At 39.1% G+C, this 21,877-nt stretch overlaps 2 protein-coding genes across 5 annotated transcripts in view; both read right to left on the reverse strand.

The window, feature by feature from the left end:
• LOC133089518 (E3 ubiquitin-protein ligase RNF19B-like) overlaps positions 1-20,338 on the reverse strand; it is a 51,488-nt gene extending 31,150 nt beyond the window's left edge. Inside the window, 3 exon segments of the mRNA XM_061187594.1 lie at positions 16,717-16,808; positions 19,646-19,825; positions 20,196-20,338. Of these exon segments, the coding sequence (XP_061043577.1) occupies positions 16,717-16,808; positions 19,646-19,825; positions 20,196-20,338 (415 nt within the window).
• Positions 1-21,877, reverse strand: part of MCTP1 (multiple C2 and transmembrane domain containing 1) — a 562,693-nt gene that overhangs the window by 485,389 nt on the left and 55,427 nt on the right. The window lies entirely within an intron of this gene.

Genomic DNA, 21,877 nt, shown 5'->3' on the forward strand with positions numbered 1-21,877 from the left:
ATATGACATCTTTACAACCTTGCATCCTAAAATTAATTACATGCCCATGAGTATGATTTCTTTTAACTGTATGCCCCCAATTTTCCAAACTGACCTTTAATTTTCGTTTTCGAGGCACATATCTGCTCCTTAATTTCCTACTAGATCAAATGACTAAAGCTACTTAATCTTGATTTTTAATTTATTAAAATTAAATACACAATTTAAGATCCCAATAAAATTTTGTAACATCATATATACTATAGGCAATACCTGACATTATGGGTCAGAAGATTTCACTTCAATAAATATCATACTGATATTGCCTTGTCTCAAAGGTATCTCTGAGGAGATTTTTTTTATTCTGTTCATCAGTGACATCTTAGCAGAAAGAATATAACTTTTCTGAAAATGTATTGGTAATAAAATACCAAGAAGTAAAGAATCTAGATACACCACAAATATCCTATGTCATCATTATAAACCTTTGGACTGATATCATTTTATGTCGCCTCAGAAGAAACTGACAATGTTATGATACAGAAGTGCAGGACTTAGGTCTAAATGGCATACCCACGTGTGCATATGTCAGGTAAGTCATCTATGTCCAAAATCCCCTGGCTAAAATCACCCTAAAGAAGTAGATGGCATAAATCCAGTCCTTCCTATTCCTATACAGTACTCATTTGTCAGGGATCACAGGAAATACATTGATAAAAATGAGAAGAAAAATACCAAAGGCAAACTAGCAAGGCAGAGTTGTGTGAAATGCTACTTTATTACAATGGTTCCAAATCCAAGGAGGGTAGCACAACCCCTAGGGTGCATTTGGAGGTCACATAGGATAGTTGTGATAAAGCACATAGGGGGGTGTGTGTGTGTTTGTGTGTGTGCGTGCACGCATGTGTAATTTTGCTGTAAATTGCTTTTCTCTTCTTTCTCCTTTGTAATAGAGTGAGAACATAATATTAATTTTGAAGCTATAAAATTTAACATATTCAATGTCATTACAAATTGTTTGTTGTAAAAAAAAGGCATTTTCTTTTTTTTTTAACATCTTTATTGGAGTATAATTGCTTTACAATGGTGTGTTAGTTTCTGCTTTATAACAAAGTGAATCAGCTATACATATACATATATCCCCATATCTCCTCCCTCTTGCTTCTCCCTCCCACCCTCCCTACCCCACCCCTCTAGGTGGTCACAAAGCACCCAGCTGATCTCCCTGTGCTATGCAACTGCTTCCAACTAGCTATCTATTTTATATTTGGTAGTGTATATATGTCCATGCCACTCTCTCACTTCTTCTCAGCTTACCCTTCCCCCTCCCCGTGTCCTCAAGTCCATTCTCTACGTCTGCATCTTTATTCCTGTGCTGCCCCTAGGTTCATAGATTGGAGGCATCTCATACAAGTGGACTCATGCATCTCTTATCAGTGGACTCATGCATCTCTTATATGATAATGTTTCCTCCGCATTCTCTATGGATTGAGCCTACTATTAATAAAAACTGACAGCCTATTTATTTGCTACTAGTTTAAAAGATCCTTATAAAAACATGGCAGTTAAAAGATAATATATTCTCTACCTGATACAGGCACATAAACATACACACACACACTCACACATATACACAATTGTCCAATACTGTTAATTAGGTCCAAGTTCAAGTGAGAACAACACTTCATCCACTTTCGATTCCAGTGAGAGTCCACAGTGCTTGCTACTGCCTTCTGTTCTCTTCTCTTCTCTAAATCTGTGCCTTGCTCTGTTCCTGGGGTTTTGTTTCATTTTTCTTTGTGCTTATGGGTACTTCCCTCTCCATCCTCTTCTCCTCAGTCCAGCACCCTCTCCTCCACTCTCCCTCTGCTTTCTGCCCTCCCTCTCTTCTCCACCCCTTCTCCGTAGCCATAATCTGGACCTGAGGCATACTTACTGCTAATGTGTTTGCTCTTATTTTTGTCTTTAGGAAAGTATGTAATGTATATTCGAGTGGAATATCACAGCTGTGTTATTTTTTTTAAAGTTATTTAACTGAAAGAAAACCTCTCCTCCTCTTTTGAACAAATATTCCCTTCCACCAAAGCAACACCAAAGAATATTCTGTAGGCTGTCACATTAGCACAAACAGCATGGAGAATCTCTGCATAACACCTGCAGGATTTTTCTTTCTTGGAGTGAATTTCAGCCAGTGGTCTGTATGTCCACAGTAAATGTTTTCTGTAGTTACTCTTCCTATTAATTAATCTCTCCCTCACCACGTACCACACCCTCAAAAACACTTCTTTCAACCCAACAACTATTGAGGGCTCCTTACTCTATTTTTCCATGAGGATTTTGTTAAGTTTTATAGATTTGGGATTTTTTTTTTTAATTTGTGAATTGTGTAAATAATTATTGTGAAGAAAAATGTAACTACGCTCCCCAAATTCCAAATATCCAAAATCTAATAACTTGCTTTTAAATAGCAATTGCATTTTTTTTAAATAAATTTATTTATTTATTTATTTTTGGCTGCATTGGGTCTTCATTGCTGCACATGGGCTTTCTCTAGTTGCGGCGAGCGGGGGCTACTCTTCGTTGTGGTGTGTGGGCTTCTCATTGCAGTGGCTTCTCTTGCTGCAGAGCACGGGCTCTAGGGCATGTGGGCTTCAGTAGTTGTGGCACACGGGCTCAGTAGTTGTGGCTTGCAGGCTCTAGAGTGCAGGCTCAGTAGTTGTGGCACACGGGCTTAGTTGCTCCACGGCATGTGCAATCTTCCCGGATCAGGGCTCAAACCCATGTCCCCTTCATTGGCAGGCGGATTCTTAACCACTGCGCCACCAGGGAAGCCCAGCAATTGCATTTTAAACTATGCTGATTTAAAGATGATTTGAAGCAAAGAAAGAAATTAATTTGAGGTAATTTTCCATGAGGTCATCAAGAAAGAACACTTCATTTTCTGAGTCACTTGACAAAATGACTAGGCAAGTCTGGACAGAAGCTGGACTACAAAATACAATGGAACTTTAGGCTATTCAAAAAATTAGAGATTAGATTACTGTAAAGAAAGAGGTTCTGGATTAAAGGTCTCCAAGATCCCGTCTAGTCTATTTCTGCCTCTTGAACAAATAGACTCAGTCAGGTCCACTAAGCATCAGAGGCCACAGGACAGGACTTGATGAATTTCTTTAGTTTTAGAAGAAAACATAGAAACTGACTGCTCAAATTCTGGTGAAACTGGTAAATTCAAGCTCAGATTTTGAGTCTGCCCATGTTTCATATGGCTAGCCTACTATTTTATTGTGGCACCACTAAATTTTCCATTCTCCTCAGCTCTTTTCTTTCCTCCTCACTCCCAAGCTCTAATAGGTAAAGCAGAGTAGAGACAATGGCTTTCTTTTTACATAATTACCTCTTAAAATTATGCTCTGAATAACAGTTAATATTAGTAAAAGAAAAGTGTGTTATGTGTATAGATGTTCTACTTAGGTATATACAAAAGGCTTAAAGCATTTTTCTATGAGCACTGAGAGATTCACTCACCACCTCTTTCTAGATGGAAACCAGAACAAAGCTCAGAACTTTAACAGCTTCCAGAATTCAGAAACAAAAAAGCAAAAAGGAGAAAATGAGACACAAACTCCTAAAGCTTTCAAGAAGAAATAGATAACCAGAATAGCTCTATAGCTAGTAAGTAAACTGAATTTACCAAAAACCTTCCCACAAAGAAAACTCACAGCCCAGATGACTTCACTGGCAAATTCAAGCAAACATTAAAGAAGAAATAATATGAATTCTACACAAAAAATTGAGGAGGAGGAAATACTTCCCAACTAATTCTAAAGGCCAGCATTTTCCTGATATCAAACCAGACAAAGACATTACAAGAAAATAAAACTACAGATCAATATGTCTCATGAGCATGGATGCAAAAGTTTAAAACAAAATTTTAGCATATCAAATCCAACAACATAAAAAAATCAATATATCAAGTGTGGTTTTCCCAGGAATGCAAAGTTGGTTTAACATTTTTAAAAAGCAAACAGTATAATTCACTATATTAGCAAACTCAAAAGGAAAACCCATACGATAATTTCAATGGCTGCCCAAAAAACCATGTGACAAAAATCCAACATTCATTCCCAATAAAAAAGATAAAAAGAAATTCCCTCAACTTAATAAAGAGCATTGAAGGGAGGAAGGAAGGACGGAAGGGAGGGAGGGAGGGAGGGAGGCAGGGAGGGAGAAAATTATAGCTAACATCATAATGATGAAAAACTAAATGCTTTCCCCCTAAGATCAGGAATAAGACAAACATATTCACTCTTATCACTTTTATGTAGTATTTTGCTGGAAATTCAAGTCAGTGCTATAAGGAAAGAAAAGGCATCTAGAGTAGAAAGGAGTAAGTAAAACTGTCTTTATTCACAGATGACATAATTGACTACATAGAAAATCCAATGAATCTACAAAAAAGCTACCAGATCTAATATATAAATTTAGCAAGGTTTTAGGATGCAACATCAATATACAAAAATCTATTGTGATCTTCATATATTTGCAACAAACAAAGGAAACTGAAATTTAAAGAGAAAAATACTATAATAGCCTCAAAAAATATGAAATATTTAGATATAAATCTGATAAAAGATGAGCAAAATCTCAATACTGAAAGTTGTGAAGCAATGCTGAGAGAAATTAAAACTCTGAACTAATAGAGAGATATACTGAGTTCATGTGTTGGAAGGCTCACTGTTGTTAAGAAGTCAATTCTCCCCAAATTGATCTAGAAATTCAACACAACCCAATCAAAATCCCAGCAGAAATTTTTGGTAGAAATTGACAAAATAAATCGAAAATTCACATCGAAATGCAAAGGACCTAGAATAGTCAAAATAACTTGGGAAAAGAAGAAAAAAGTTAAAGGACTAACACTATCTGATTTCAAGACTTACCATAAATTTACCATATTCAAGACACCACAGCATTGGTGTAAAAATAGAACAATAGATCAGTGGAATAAAACAGAAAGTCCAGAAATAAACCCACACAAGGAAAACTAATATGCAAAGAGGAAAGGTAATTCAGTGAAGAAAGCATAATCTTTCAATAAGCGGTGCTGCAACAACTGAATATCCTTACGTAAAACAACGAACTTCAATTCATGCCTTGTACAATATCCAAAAATTAACTATAAATGAGTCATAGGCCTAAATGTAGAACCTAAGACTATAAAACTTCCAGAAGAAAATATAGGATAACATCTTTGTGAACTTGAGTTGGGCAAAGACTTCTTAGATACAACAACAAAGACATGATATGTAAAATGTTTTTAAATTGATAAATTGGACTTTATCAAAATTAAAACCTCCACTCTTTAAAAAACAATGTTAAAAGAATGAAAAAAAATTACATACTGAAGGAAAATATTTGCAATTCATATGTCTGATCGAGGACTTGAATCCAGAACAAATAAAGAATCCTCAAAACTCAGTGATAATTTTTTAATCTGATTTTTTTAAAGTGGGCAAAAGATTTGAACAGACACTTCACCAAAAAAGATATATGAAAAAAAAAAAGAAAAAAAAATAAAAAAAATAAAAATAAAAAAAAAAAAGATATATGGATGGTACATAAGCATACGTAAAGATGCTCAACATCATTAGTCTTTAGAGAAATGCAAATTAAAACCACAAGATACCACTACACACCTATTAGAGTTGCTAAAATTTATGACTGACCATAACAACTGTAGATGAGGATGTGGAGGAGCTGGAACTCTCATGCATTGCTCGTGGGAGTGTAAAATGTTAAAGTCACTTTGGAAAAGTTTGACAATTTCTTAAAAGTTAAACACACACTTAACGTATGACCCAGCCATTTCACTCCCAGGTATTTAGCCAAGAGAAGTAAAAGTTTATGTCTATTCAAACATGTGTATCTGAATGTCCACAGTAGCTTTATTTATAATAGCCAAAATCTGGGCACAACCCAAATGTCCATCAACAAGTGAATTAACAAGTTATTGTATATCTATACAATAGAATACTATTTGCAATAAAAAGAAATAAATGATTGATACCTACAACATGGATGAATCTCAAATAATCATGCTGAGTGAAAAGAAGCCAGAACAAGAAAAGCCAAAAAGAAAAAGAAAAAAAGAAAAAGTATCTTCTTAAAAACCAAGAAGGGGGATATATGTATATGTATAGCTGATTCACTTTTTTATAAAGCAGAAACTAACACACCATTGTAAAGCAATTATACTCCAATAAAGATGTTAAAAAATAAAATAAAATAAAATAGATAACTAATAAGAACCTACTGTTTAACACAGGGAACTCTACTCAATACTCTGTAATGACCTATATGGAAATAGAATCTAAAAAGAGTGGTTATATGTGTATGTATAACTGATTCACTTTGCTGTACAGCAGAAACTAACACAACATTGTAAATCAACTATACTGCAATAAAAATTAATTTTAAAAAAACCAAGAAGGGGGAAAACAACTACTAGGTAACATTCTAGATCATTTACTATAAATTCAAACACTTCTACCACACACCCTTATTTTATATAAATATGCCAAATAAGCTGGTCAGTTTTCTAACAACACCCTCCATCCTTGGGGAAAAAAAAAAGTAAAAGCAGAAGATGATTCCTCATAACTGTGAAGCAGTTCAGGGTCTAACCCAGAGTTAAAGATGTACTGATAGTTCTTACTACTTGACTGACACACTTGTACATTCTCCAGACCCTGGAAATGCAAATGATCACTTATCACTTATACTGCAAGAGCAATTTGACTCAGATTTGGATCAATGCTAACTTTTTGTTTATATACACTTTTTGCCTCCCTGTCTAAGACTTCTAATTTCAAGAGGTTTGATTTAATCCACAGGACAGCTGTGGTCATGTCAGCAAGACCTCTTTACTCAATTTGTGAGCTGCATCAGAATTTTATGTGGAGTTTGTTAAATGTGGAGTTGCATGGGTCCTGTGCAGACATTCTGTAGTAGGCAGAATTTTAAGATGTCCCCCCTGATATCCATCTGGTGTTACTCCCATAATTATGTTATATTACTTGACAAAAGGAATATTGCCCACGTAATTGTTACTACTCAGTTAACTTTAAGACAGAGAGATTACCCAGGAGAGCTTAACCTAATCACATGAGCCCTTTAAAAACAGAGTTTCTCTGGCTAGTTGCAGAAGGGAAATCATGGAGATATGGGTATAAGAGAGGTTCTCTGCCACTGAGATGAAGGGGGCCATGTGGCAATGACCTAAGACCAGGCTTTAGGAGCTGAGAACAGTCACTGGTCAACAGCAAGACAAAGGGACTTCAGTCCAGCAACCATGAAGGAGTCAATTCTACCAACAACTGGAGGGAGCTTGGAAGCAGATTGTTCCCTGGAACCTTCAGCTAAGAGCCCAGCCCAGCTGACACCTCGATTTCAACTTTGCAAGACCCTAACTTGAGAACCCAGTTGAAGCCACCCAAACTACTTCTGACTATAGAACTGTGAAATAATAAAAAGGTATTGTTTTACACTGCTAAGTTTGATAATTTGTTATGCAGCAATAGAAAACGAATACACCTTCTGAATCAACATCTCTGGAAAGTGGTGCACAAGAATTTATAATATTTAACAAGCTCCCAATTCATTTTTATGCACAGTAAAGTATAAGACCAATTGAACTAGAAAAACATGATCACAGAAATGAAACAGATTATGCTTCTGAACTTGTCTCTCAAAGCTTGACAGGGCAAACCCATTTAAAATTTGAATACAGTTCTTAGTTAATTCCTTGTTTATGACATTTCTCCTTATCGACATGATGAAGAAAACTCTGAAGGTCATTTAATCCATCTTCCAGCCTCCAAGCAAGGTTAAACTATATTCTAGTCAAAATCCATTCATTCTATTTTCAGAAGATCTTTAGTAAATAAATAGACTCACTCTCAATAATATGATCCAGTGCATAATATCACTTTCCTGTCTGCACATTCTTCCTTTAGAGGCACTCTAAATTCTCTTTAATGTCATTAAAGTCAATCTTCTCTTTCCAGATATTAGAAAAGATAGTTAACAGCTGGTCATGGTCCTTTCATATTAAATCCTTTATTTCCTAAAAGGACTGTTGAGTAGCGATGTGTCCATTCCTAGCAGGTCAATTGTGACTGGTCTAGATTGAGGCTACATAGAGTCTCTGTGATAATTGCATAAAAGGTGGGCATGCAATCCAGTTCTGACCAAAAAGACCTAGAATGAGGCTTCCTGAATGATCGTGGGAAGGATTTTCCTCCTTAGTAGAAAAGGCACGAAAACATTCACAACTTATTCCCTACTAAAAATCACAAAAAATTTATGCAGATGCCAAATCCATGTGGCACTCATGTCAGAATTCCTTTCCCCAATCTTTGCTCCGCATGTCCCTCAGAGAGGCTGGACCATATGTAATATAACTGCATATAATTCTGCATATAACACATCCAGAAACACAAGATAATTGGTACTGCTGGAGCCATGCTGTAACTATGAGAATAGACTTCCCTGATGTCCTTATAGTCCAGATGGGAAATATGTCGAGCACCTTAGTCCTTGAAGACTCTGTTGAACTGCCAAACTGACCCTGGAACCTCAAAATACCCCCAATAAATGAGACTTAACATTGCCTTCTTATTGAAGCCATTTTTAGTTGGGTATTTTGACGCTTCCTTATAATCACTGTAGTCTAAGCCACTTTCTTATCAACTAATATCCCCAGAAAGCTGATAGGAATGCTTGATGTGTAGTAGTTACCTCTGGTCCCTCTTTCTGGCCTGTTCCTTGAGCCAGAAGTCCCAAATATCCTCTAAGGGTCAGCACGATGGCACACTGCCAGCTAAGGTGCCAGAATTCGGCAGTAGAGGAGGCAGTGCTTGCCACCTTACTGCCTCTTAAAATTTTCCCAGAACCAGCAGGCACCATTGCTGAGCTCAGACTCGAACTCCCCAGAAACACTTTCTGAAGGTTGCTTCAAAATAGGCCATCAGGGACACGGCAAATTGGAACAAACTTGGACTCCACCCAGAAGAGAATAATTCTGGTAGGATGGACTCCAGCCCAGTGAGTAAAGGAACTGCTTCAGTTCCTCTAGGCGTGACCAAGGTAGGGAGCCTGACAGCCAAGCCCCTTGTTGACTGTTCCCTGCCGACCCCAGAAGATGTTGCCAGAAGATGTTTCACAGCAGCAAAACCAGGCTTCCAAGGAAGAGAAATATTCCACTTTATTTTTTGGCAAACAAACTTCAGTGAACACAAGAGTGGAAAACACAACATGTTAAGCATGTAGTAAATACTAACTCTTGCTTTGATTCAAGAATAAAATGTGACAAGAAAATTTTGTAAATAAAGTACTTGGTAGTTCCTTTCAAAAATTACTGTTTTCCAGATGGCTTCAAGATGGCAGAACAGTAAGACGTGGAGATCACCTTCCTCCCCACAAATACATCAGAAATACACCTACACGTGGAACAACTCCTACAGAACACCTACTGAACGCTGGCAGAAGACCTCAGACTTCCCAAAAGGCAAGAAAGTCCCCAGGTACCTGGGTAGGGCAAAAGAACAAACAGACAAAAGAATAGGGACGGGACCTGCACCAGTGGGAGGGAGCCGTGAAGGAGGAAAGGTTTCCACACACTAGGAAGCCCCTTCGCGGGCGGAGACTGCGGGTGGCGGAGGGGGGGAGCTTCGGGGCCGCGGAGGAGAGCGCAGCCACAGGGGTGCGGAGGGCAAAGCAGAGAGATTCCCGCACAGAGGATCGGTGCCGAGCAGCACTCACCAGCCCAAGAGGCTTGTCTGCTCACCCGCCGGGGCGGGCGGGGGCTGGGAGCTGAGGCTCGGGCTTTGGAGGTCAGACCCCAGGGAGAGGACTGGGGTTGGCTGCGTGAACACAGCCTGAAGGGGGCTAGTGCGCCACAGCTAGCCGGGAGGGAGTCCCGGAAAAAGTCTGGAGCTGCTGAAGAGACAAGAGACTTCTCTTCCCTCTTTGTTTCCTGGTGCGCGAGGAGAGAGGATTAAGAGTGCCACTTATAGGAGCTCCAGAGCCCGAGCCGCGGCTATCAGCACGGACACCACAGATGGGCATGAGACGCTAAGGCTGCTGCTGCAGCCACCAAGAAGCCTGTGTGCAGCACAGGTCACTCTCCACACCGCCCCTCCCGGGAGCCAGTGCAGCCCGCCACTGCCAGGGTCCCGTGATCCAGGGACAACTTACCCGGAAGAACGCACGGCGCTCCTTGGGCTGGTGCAACGTCACACCGGCCTCTGGCGCCGCAGGCTCGCCCCGCATCTGTACCCTTCCCTCCCCGCCGCCTCAGTGAGCCAGAGTCCCCGAAGCAGCTGCTCCTTTAACCCCGTCCTGCCTGGGGGAAAAACAGATGCCCTCAGGCGACCAACACGCAGAGGCGGGTCCAAATACAAAGCTGAACCCCAGGAGCTGTGCGAACAAAGAAGAGAAAGGGAAATCTCTCCCAGCAGCCTCAGGAGCAGCGGATTAAATCTCCACAATCAACTTGATGTACCCTGCATCTGTGGAATACCTGAATAGACAACGAATCATCCCAAATTGAGGAAGTGGACTTTGGGAGCAACAATATATATATATTTTTTTCCCTTTTTCTCTTTTTGTCAGTGTGTATGTGTATGCTTCTGTGTGTGATTTTGTCTGTATAGCTTTGCTTTTACTATTTGTCCTAGGGTTCTGTCTGTCCAATTTTTTTTTTTTAGTATAGTTTTTATGCTTGTTATCATTGGTGGATTTGTTTTTTGGTTTGGTAGCTCTCTTCTTTCTTTCTTTTCTTTTTTTTTTTTTACTTAAAAAAAATTTTTTTTAATAATTTTTTTATTTTAATAACTTTATTTTATTTTATTTTATCTTCCTTTTTCTTTCTTTCTTTTTTTTCTCCCTTTTATTCTGAGCCGTGTGGATGAAAAGCTCTTGGTGCTCCAGCCAGGCATCAGGGCTGTGCCTCAGAAGTGGGAGAGCCAAGTTCAGGACATTGGTCCACAAGAGACCTCCCAGCTCCACATAATATCAAATGGCGAAAATCTCCCAGAGATCTCCATCTCAATGCCAAGACCCAGCTCCAGTCAACGACCAGCAAGCTACAGTGCAGAACACCATATACCAAACAACTAGCAAGACAGGAACACAACGCCATCCATTAGCAGAGAGGCTGCCTAATATCATAAGGCCACAGACGCCCCAAAACACACCACCAGACGTGGACCTGCCCACCAGAAAGACAAAATCCAGCCTCATCCACCAGAACACAGGCACTAGTCCCCTCCACCAAGAAGCCTACACAACCCACTGAACCAACCTTAGCCACTGGGGGAAGACACCAAAAACAAAGGGAACTACGAACCTGCAGCCTGCGAAAAGGAGACCCCCGAACACAGTAAGTTAAGCAAAATGTGAAGACAGAGAAACACACAGCAGATGAAGGAGCAAGGTAAAAACCCACCAGACCTAACAAATGAAGAGGAAATAGGCAGTCTACCAGAAAAAGAATTCAGAATAATGATAGTAAAGATGATCCAAAATCTTGGAAATAGAATGGAGAAAATACAAGAAACGTTTAACAAGGACCTAGAAAAACTAAAGAGCAAACAAACAGTGATGGACAACACAATAAATGAAATTAAAAATTCTCTAGAAGGGATCAATAGCAGAATAACTGAGGCAGAAGAACGGATAAGTGACCTGGAAAATAAAATAGTGGAAATAACTACCACAGAGCAGAATAAACAAAAAAGAATGAAAAGAATTGAGGACAGTCTCAGAGACCGCTGGGACAACATTAAACGCAACAACATTTGAATTACAGGGGTCTCAGAAGAAGAAGAGAGAAAGAAAGGGACTGAGAAAATATTTGAAGAGATTATAGTTGAAAAATTCCCTAATATGGGAAAGGAAACAGTTAATCAAGTATAGGAAGCACAGAGAGTCCCATACAGGATAAATCCAAGGAGAAACAAGCCAAGACACATATTAAACAAACTATCAAAAATTAAATACAAAGAAAATATTAAAAGCAGCAAGGGAAAAACAACAAATAACACACAAGGGAATCCCCATAAGGTTAACAGCTGATCTTTCAGCAGAAACTCTGCAAGCCAGAAGGGAGTGGCAGGACATATTTAAAGTGATGAAGAGGAAAAACCTACAACCAAGATTACTCTACCCAGCAAGGATCTCATTCAGATTTGATGGAGAAATTAAAACCTTTACAGACAAGCAAAAGCTAAGACAATTCAGCACCACCAAACCAGCTTTACAACAAATGCTAAAGGAACTTCTCTAGGCAGGAAACACAAGAGAAGGAAAAGACCTACAATAACAAACCCAAAACATTTAAGAAAATGGGAATAGGAACATACATATCGATAATTACCTTAAATGTAAATGGATTAAATGCTCCAACCAGAAGACACAGACTGGCTGAATGGATACAAAAATAATACGCGTATATATGTTGTCTACAAGAGACCCACCTCAGACCTAGGGACACATACAGACAGAAAATGAGGGGATGGAAAAAGATATTCCATGCAAATGGAAATCAAAAGAAAGCTGGAGTAGCAATTCTCATATCAGACAAAATAGACTTTAAAATAAAGACTATTACAAGACACAAAGAAGGACATTACATAATGATCAAGGGATCAATCCAAGAAGAAGATAAAACAATTATAAATATTTATGCACCCAACATAGGAGCACCGCAATACATAAGGCAAATACTAACAGCCATAAAAGGGGAAATCGACAGTACACAATCATAGTAAGGGACTTTAACACCCCACTTTCACCAATGGACAGATCATCCAAAATGAAAATAAATAAGGAAACACAAGCTTTAAATGATACATTAAAGAAGATGGACTTAATTGATATTTATAGGACGGTCCATCCAAAAACAACAGAATACACTTTCTTCTCAAGTGCTCATGGAACATTCTCCAGGATAGATCATACCTTGGGTCACAAATCAAGGCTTGGTAAATTTAAGAAAATTAAAATCGTATCAAGTATCTTTTCTGACCTCAATGCTCTGAGACTAGACATCAATTACAGGAAAAAAAATCTGGAAAAACTACAAATACATGGAGGCTAAACAATACACTACTTAATCACCAAGAGATCACTGAAGAAATCAAGGAGGAAATCAAAAAATACCTAGAAACAAATGATAATGAAAACACAACGACCCAAAACCTATAGGATGCAGCAAAAGCAGTTCTGGGAGGGAAGTTTATAGCAATACAATCCTACCTTAAGAAACAAGAAACAACTCAAATAAACAACCTACCTTACACCTAAAGCAATTAGAGAAAGAAGAACAAAAAAACCCCAAAGTTAGCAGAAGGAAAGAAACCATAAAGATCAGGTCAGAAATAAATGAAAAAGAAATGAAGAAAACGATAGCAAAGATCAACAAAACTAAAAGCTGGTTCTTTGAGAAGATAAACCATTAGCCAGACTCATCAAGAAAAAAAGGGAGAAGACTCAAATCAATAGAATTAGAAATGAAAAAGGAGAAGTAACAACTGACACTGCAGAAATACAAAGGATCATGAGAGATTATACAAGCAACTATATGCCAATAAAATCGACAACCTGGAAGAAATGGACAAATTCTTAGAAATGCACAACCTGCCAAGACTGAACCAGGAAGAAATAGAAAATATGAACAGACCAATCACAAGCACTGAAATTGAAACTGTCATTAAAAATCTTCCAACAAACAAAAGCCCAGGACCAGATGGCTTCACAGGCGAATTCCATCAAACATTTAGAGAAGAGTTAACACCAATCCTTCTCAATCTCTTCCAAAAGATAGCAGAGGGAGGAATACTCCCAAACTCATTCTACGAGGCCACCATCACCCTGATACCAAAACCAGACAAAGATGTCACAAAGAAAGAAAACTACAGGCCAATATCACTGATGAACATAGATGGAAAAACCCTCAACAAAATACTAGCAAACAGAATCCAACAGCACATTAAAAGGATCATACACCATGACCAAGTGGGGTTTATCCCAGGAATGCAAGGATTCTTCAACATACGCAAATCAATCAATGTGATACACCATGTTAACAAATTGAAGGAGAAAAACCATATGATCATCTCAATAGATGCAGAGAAAGCTTTTGACAAAATTCAACACCCATTTATGATAAAAACCCTCCAGAAAGTAGGCATAGAGGGAACTTACCTCAACATAATAAAGGCCATATATGACAAACCCACAGCCAACATCATTCTCAATGGTGAAAAACTGAAACCATTTCCACTAAGATCAGGAACAAGACAAGGTTGCCTACTCTCACCATTATTCAACATAGTTTTGGAAGTTTTAGCCACAGCAATCAGAGACGAAAAAGAAATAAAAGGAATCCAAATGGGAAAATAAGAAGTAAAGCTGTCACTGTTTGCAGATGACATGATAGATACTATACACAGAGATCCTAAAGATGCTACCAGAAAACTACTAGAGCTAATCAATGAATTTGGTAAAGTAGCAGGATACAAAATTAATGCACAGAAATCTCTTGCATTCCTATACACTAATGATGAAAAATCTGAAAGTGAAATTAAGAAAACACTCCCTTTTATCATTGAAACAAAAAGAATAAAATATCTAGGATAAACCTACCTAAGGAGACAAAAGACCTGTATGCAGAAAATTATGACACTGATGAAACAAATTAAAGATGATACAAACAGATAGAGAGATATACCATGTTCTTGGATTGGAAGAATCAACATTGTGAAAATGACTATACTACCCAAAGCAATCTACAGATTCAATGCAATCCCTATCAAACTACCACTGGCATTTTTCACAGAACTAGAACAAAACATTTCACAATTTGTATGGAAACACAAAAGACCCCGAATAGCCAAAGCAATCTTGAGAAAGAAAAATGGAGCTGGAGGAATCAGGTTCCCGGACTTCAGACTATACTACAAAGCTACAGTAATCAAGACAGTGTGGTACTGGCACAAAAACAGAAATATAGATCAATGGAACAAGATAGAAAGCCCAGAGATAAACCCACACACATATGGTCACCTTATCTTTGATAAAGGAAGCAAGCATATACAGTGGAGAAAAGACAGCCTCTTCAATAAGTGGTGCTGGGAAAACTGGACAGCTACATGTAAAAGAATGAAATTAGAACACTCCCTAACACCATACACAAAAATAAACTCAAAATGGATTAAAGACCTAAATGTAAGGCCAGACACTTTCAAACTCTTAGAGGAAAACATAGGCAGAATACTCTATGACATAAATCACAGCAAGATCCATTTTGACCCACCTCCTAGAGAAATGGAAATAAAAACAAAAATAAACAAATGGGACCTAATGAAACTTAAAAGCTTTTGCACAGCAACAGAAACCATAAACAAGATGAAAATACAACCCTCAGAATGGGAGAAAATATTTGCAAATGAAGCAACTGACAAAGGATTAATCTCCAAAATATACAAGCAGCTCATGCAGCTCAATATCAAAAAACAAACAACCCAATCCAAAAATGGGCAGAAGACCTAAAGAGACATTTCTCCAAAGAAGATATACAGATTGCCAACAAACACATGAAAGAATGCTCAACATCACTCATCATTAGAGAAATGCAAATCAAAACTACAATGAGATATCATCTCACACTGGTCAGAATGGCCATCATCAAAAAATCTACAAACAATAAATGCTGGAGAGGGCGTGGAGAAAAGGGAACCCTCTTGCACTGTTGGTGGGAATGTAAATTGATGCAGCCACTATGGAGAACAGTATGGAGGTTCCTTAAAAAACTAAAAATAGAACTACCATATGACCCAGCAATCCCACTACTGGGCATATACCCTGAGAAAACCATAATTCAAAAAGAGTCATGTACCAAAATGTTCATTGCAGCTCTATTTACAATAGCCAGGACATGGAAGCAACCTAAGTGTCCATCAAGAGATGAGTGGATAAAGAATATGTGGCACATATATACAATGGAATATTACTCAGCCATAAAAAGAAACGAAATTGAGTCATTTGTAGTGAGGTGGATGGACCTAGAGTCTGTCATACAGAGTGAAGTAAGTCAGAAAGAGAATAACAAATACCGTATGCTAACACATATATATGGAATCTAAAAAACAAACAAACAAAAATGGTCATGAAGAACCTAGGGGCAAGACGAGAATAAAGATGCAGACCAACTAGGGAATGGACTTGAGGATACGGGGAGGGGGAAGGGTAAACTGGGACAAAGTGAGAGAGTGGCATGGACATATATACACTACCAAATGTAAAATAGATAGCTAGTGGGAAGTAGCCGCATAGAACAGGGAGATCAGCTGGGTGCTTTGTGACCACCTAGAGGGGTGGGATAGGGAGGGTGGGAGGGAGAGAGACGCAAGAGGGAAGAAATATGGGGATATATGTATACGTATAACTGATTCACTTTGTTATAAAGCAGAAACTAACACACCATCGTAAAGCAATTATACTGTAATAAAGATGTTAAAAAAAATTACTGTTTTCCTGGTCTCAGCCTCTCTTTCTGATTTACTCTGTGAAACATTTAGTGGGATTTGTAGAGACTGGAAGGAAGGTGAACCTGAGGGGCATCACTATGACAGGCCCAATGGCAAACTGCAAATAGCCTAACAAAGTGGCATTTACCTTGGTGAACTTGCCATGATCCAGAGCCTTGTTCTCGACTCTGCCTGCTCAGAACCGGATTCTTTCCGCACACCACATCTGCAGATGGTGAGCTGATGTGAAGAGTACAACTGACACACAGATCTGAATATACACCTTCATACAACCAGTACGTTCCCTGTGATAGGCACATCTACAAAAGGCCAAATAATAAACCAAACATAATTGCATAGGCATGAAATCCGAACAAAGAGAGTTCATTGATGATTCAAAATTTCAGAGGCACAAGCATCCATCACATGGATGGGAAAGTCACAAGAATTGAAGTTTCCATGCCAGCCTTCTTGAGCAGTTCTTAGGCAGTGCCTCCAAAGTTTCTTTCTCAGATTCTCCCCTACCCGCTATGTAAGTTTCAGTTTGAGCAATCATCTCCCTTCTGACTGCAAATTATTAAACTTTAAATACGTTAATTCTTCAATTAGTTTATAGTTAAGTCTTACCAAATCTGGAAGAGCCATTCTGATATTTCCATCTCTCTGCTTATATTGATTTTATACTTTCACTTGGGGGCCAAGCCTGTCTCCAAGTTCTTTGCATAACACCTCATTGTTATCCCCTGGATGCCTCTTAAATATCACATAAAAAAACATGCACATGCCAAATTGATGTGGCACTTACAGCGGAATGCCTTTGCTTAATCCATGCTCCAACATCAGCCTCAGAGAAGTTGGACCACACATGCAGATAACACACACAGGAGAACAACTCCAATCACAATCTTTACAATAGAACACGCAACAAGGAACCCTGGAACCGTCCATGACCACCATTCCCCTGACACTCACCACTATGTTCTTTCAGTTAGTCCTGAAAAATATTCCCACTCCCACTCAACTACCTTAGTCATTTAATTCCTGTACTGCTGCAGAGCTCTCAGCCCTCCCAGCTCCACCTGCCCTCCACGCTGCCGCCAGCACATACAGGCAAGTACACTGCGGACGCAGGTGCACATGCTCGAAGTCTTGCTCAGTATAACCTCAATTCCCTTTTCTCTGGGAGAGAAATTAGTGTAACCCTATTTGATTTCAGTTTACATGCAACAATGACAAGACCTTCTATCTCTGAGTGCATAATGAAAGCTTTTTGGCTATAAAGACACATGCACTTAGGCACCTAAATGTACCTCCCCCACCTGCCCAGAAAAAACAGGCTTTCTCAAAAAAGGGAAAAAATTTTGTCTCAAAGTGTCACTGTTATACAAACATAAGATTTGATCTCCTAAAGGGAACATTAAAAAGCCCACTGAGCCCTCCAGTGGCAAAATTATGAAAATGTTATGATGCATATCTAAGCACCCTGGAGGAACCTCCTGAAGACAGGTGGAAATAGAATAGACAAAGTTAAGTCAGTTCAGGAGCCTGGGGTTTTCAAGTTCGCAGACTTTCTGTAAGCACAGTCAGTCCAGTGAATGATGGTGACCGTCGTCCAAGCATTCCACTTTCAGGAAAAATCTCTTCTAGGACATGCCCATAATAGAAAAGTCCTCACAAATTTATTTACTGTGCTTTAAGGTTTATTTATTTTCACAGCTGTAGGTTTTAACGAAGGGTTTAACTAAAGGTGTTTTCACAGACATATCTGGTGAGTCTAGGTACAGGTTTGAATTATAAGACTTGGGAAAATCAAACACAAAATGCAAACAGTATAGCACAGGAGATCAGCTCGGTGCTTTGTGACCACCTAGAGGGGTGGGATAGGGAGGGTGGGAGGGAGGGAGATGCAAGAAGGAAGAGATATGGAGACATATGTATATGTATAACTGATTCACTTTGTTATAAAGCAGAAACTGACACACCATTGTAAAGCAATTATACTCTAATAAAGATGTTTAAAAAAAATGCAAACAGTAGTCATTCCTAGAGGTCTGTAATCAAAGACAAATATTTCAATTTGGAGACTATCTGGCTTGGGCTAAAGATGTTCAATGAATTTGCTAATTATTATCCCTTGCCATTGGCATTTCTGTGCACTGAGTTACATAGATTCTTGGGTACATGTTTACAACTCTCTTCTTTGCTTTTCTAATTTCTAAAAAACTAAAGGGATAGAAAGAGGCAAAGGCCACATGCTTTTGATAGCTGGTCAAGACAGATGAACCTCTTCTCCTGTGAGGCTCCTGACATTTGACCGTACCACCCTATCTCCCTCCTCACTGCAGTCACCAAGCCGGGAGCCCAAGGAATTCAATATTTTGATCACAGGCTTAGAGTCTTGTCTCCATCTTATTATTTCATCCATTCAATTACACACTTACTCATTCACAACTCATCCAGGAAATTTATTGGGTGCCATAAGTTTCTGTCTTCATGAAGTATAGACTCTTCATGGAGACTCCAAGGAATGTAGACCTATTTAATCATATATTTACAAACAAGCTACAAGAAGGAAAATCACTAAGAGACAAAAATATATAACAGTGAGAACCTAATATAGTCTGAGAGACAGTCAGGGCGGACCTCTTTTTGAGAAAGTAGTATTTAAAAGAGATAGGAAAGAGCAGGAGGAGTTATTAGGCAAAGATGAATAACAAGGAGAAGGGTATTTCATAAAAGATGAGCATGTGCAAAGGCCCTGAGGTGGGAGAGGGGCACAAATGCCATGAGTCCAGGGTTCAGCAGAAGACAAAGCTGGAAACTCCCTGGATTGCTGCATCATCAGCCTCCCTAGGTCTTTGTTTACACTACTGTCTGTATCCCTAGCCTCTTCTCAACCCAGCAGACATAATGATTCCTTTAAAATCTAAGTCAGGTCATGTCATTGCTTTGCCTAAGACCCTCTAATGCTTCACATTTCATACAGTGGAAAAGCCAAAAGTGCTCACAAAGAGCTACAAAGCCCTCCATGATCTAGTCCCCATGACCTCCCCTCCTGCCACCCCACACACACTCACCCATCCAGCCACCCTGGCTCCTCCATGTCCCCAGCACACCCCAGACACTCTCCCGTGTCAGGGCCTTTGCCCCAGCTGTTCCCTCTGGCCTGCAATACTCTTCCTCTGGATATCCGCATGGCTGACTCCCTCACACCCTTCACATCTTTGTTCCAATTCGCCTTTTCAATGAAGCCTACCCTGTCCACCCAATTTAAAAATTAAAACCCTTTCCCTAAACTCCAGCTCTCTTCATGCCCTTACCATGTTCTATTTTTCTTTTCGCCACAGCACTTATCACCTCCCAACATTCTGCTGCTCTCCTCAAGTGATCCCATCTACTCCCATCATTTCATCCACCACCCACATGTGGGTGGATCTCAAAACTAGAGCTCCTTCAGGGTGTGCCTGACCACTCCAGAGAGCCTTAGGCACACATACCCAGATCCCTGCTAGCCCAGCCACTCGATAAGTCACTGGCACCAAAGCTCAACGTCACACCTTCCTTTACCACACGCTTCAGCTCCTCCTGCATTCACATCTCTAACCACAGCAGAGTTCAGGTGCTTACTCCACTACTAAGCTTTGCGGCTTCTTAGAACCACCCCCTGGCATCTCAAATCCAATCAGCATCAGATTTACTGATTCTACTTCGGAAACATTTCTCAACTCTACCAGTGTCTCAGTCTGGTTCTTCTCCTCTTGTCCCTTCATTAGCCCAGGAGCATCCAAGACTCTGTCAAGCCCAATATCTATATTATTGCCATTCAGACCACCACAGAACAATACAGTTTTGAGCTACTCACTCCTCTCCTCAAAAATCTTCAGAAGAAAAAGTCTAAACTATTAAGCCTGGCAGAGAAATCCTCCATGACCCAGTTCCTCCCCAACCTCACCAGCAACAATCCCTGTAATTAAAAGTCAACATTCAGACATTAACCTTAAGTTAATTAGCCTTAAGTTAATGTCATACCTTGTGTACATAAGAAATGCTACATAGAGTAGACATGATGCTAACCTGGTGCTCACACACAAGTTCAGGGATGACAAAAACAATGTTAAAGTGAGCATTTCCTCCTGAGCTCTCCAAAGGCTCACACCTGACAACAGGTTCAGGCTGAGTATCAAGACCAAGGCTGAATTTCGATGCATTCCTACACTCTAGACTGTAATTTTTGGTCTCCTTCTCTGTTTCCCCCACCACACCATGGACCCTTTGAGGGCGATTGCTCTACATTAGCCACCTAGGATAGTGTCTGACAAATAGTGAATATTCAGAAAAGTTTTTGAATATTCAATAAACTGACCTATCAAATCAGTGCAGGCTTATTTTTGTAAGATCTTTGTTAGCTGCATGTACCTAGGCAGATTCAAACCTGGTCATACACACTGAATTCTTAGCAGCACACCATTTTACGTTTAAGCAAAACAACACTCTACCTTTAGACTCTCTCATCATTCTTTTATTATCCACATTTCTTTTCATACTTAGAGCTTATATTCTGACCAGTTAAATCCTAATATTTCCTTCTTTGTTGTCTACTAACACACACTCAAACACACACACACACACTCCTTTCTTCATGTTAAGGAGCATATATTAGAAAACATCTTAGTAGGATATTTTATTCTATATATATTATTTACTGTATTTTACTTGAAACCAACCAGATATTTCTTTCTTTTCTTTTTTTTTTTGGCATTTTGTTCTTATTTACAGATTCTTGATCAGGTTTCACAAACCCAAGGAGGTGCTATAATATAATATTGTACATTTTTTAAATGATCAAAATAAATGATAAAAGTGTAGCAGCTTGAAAAATCAAAATGGTTACATTTCCATGAACTGCAAAGTTTAAAACACAGTTTCACAATCCACCTCAAGAAAGAATTTTATATTTTACTGCACCATCTTTGAGCTTTAATTAACCATTTTTTATGAAACTTTATTAAGTACATATCATATATAAGGTGCTGCTCTGGACACTGCCATAAATTGAGAAAACAATGAGTTAGCCAGATATCTACTACATATTATCCTCCTTCATATTTAACAAACCCTGTCCATGTCAGAGCTGTGCCCAAAATACTAACATCAGCCTTTCTTTATGCAGGTAAAGATCGTTCTCATGTCTCAGGACGACACCTGCGTTGCAGGACAATGTGGTATTTACAACTCAGTTTCTCTTGGTCTCCAAAATAAGGACAATGCCATTATTTTTAGACCATTTAGAGGTCTGCAGAGGAAGATAA

Source organism: Eubalaena glacialis, chromosome 4 (genome assembly GCF_028564815.1).
Source record: "Eubalaena glacialis isolate mEubGla1 chromosome 4, mEubGla1.1.hap2.+ XY, whole genome shotgun sequence".
Classification (NCBI taxonomy): domain Eukaryota; kingdom Metazoa; phylum Chordata; class Mammalia; order Artiodactyla; family Balaenidae; genus Eubalaena; species Eubalaena glacialis.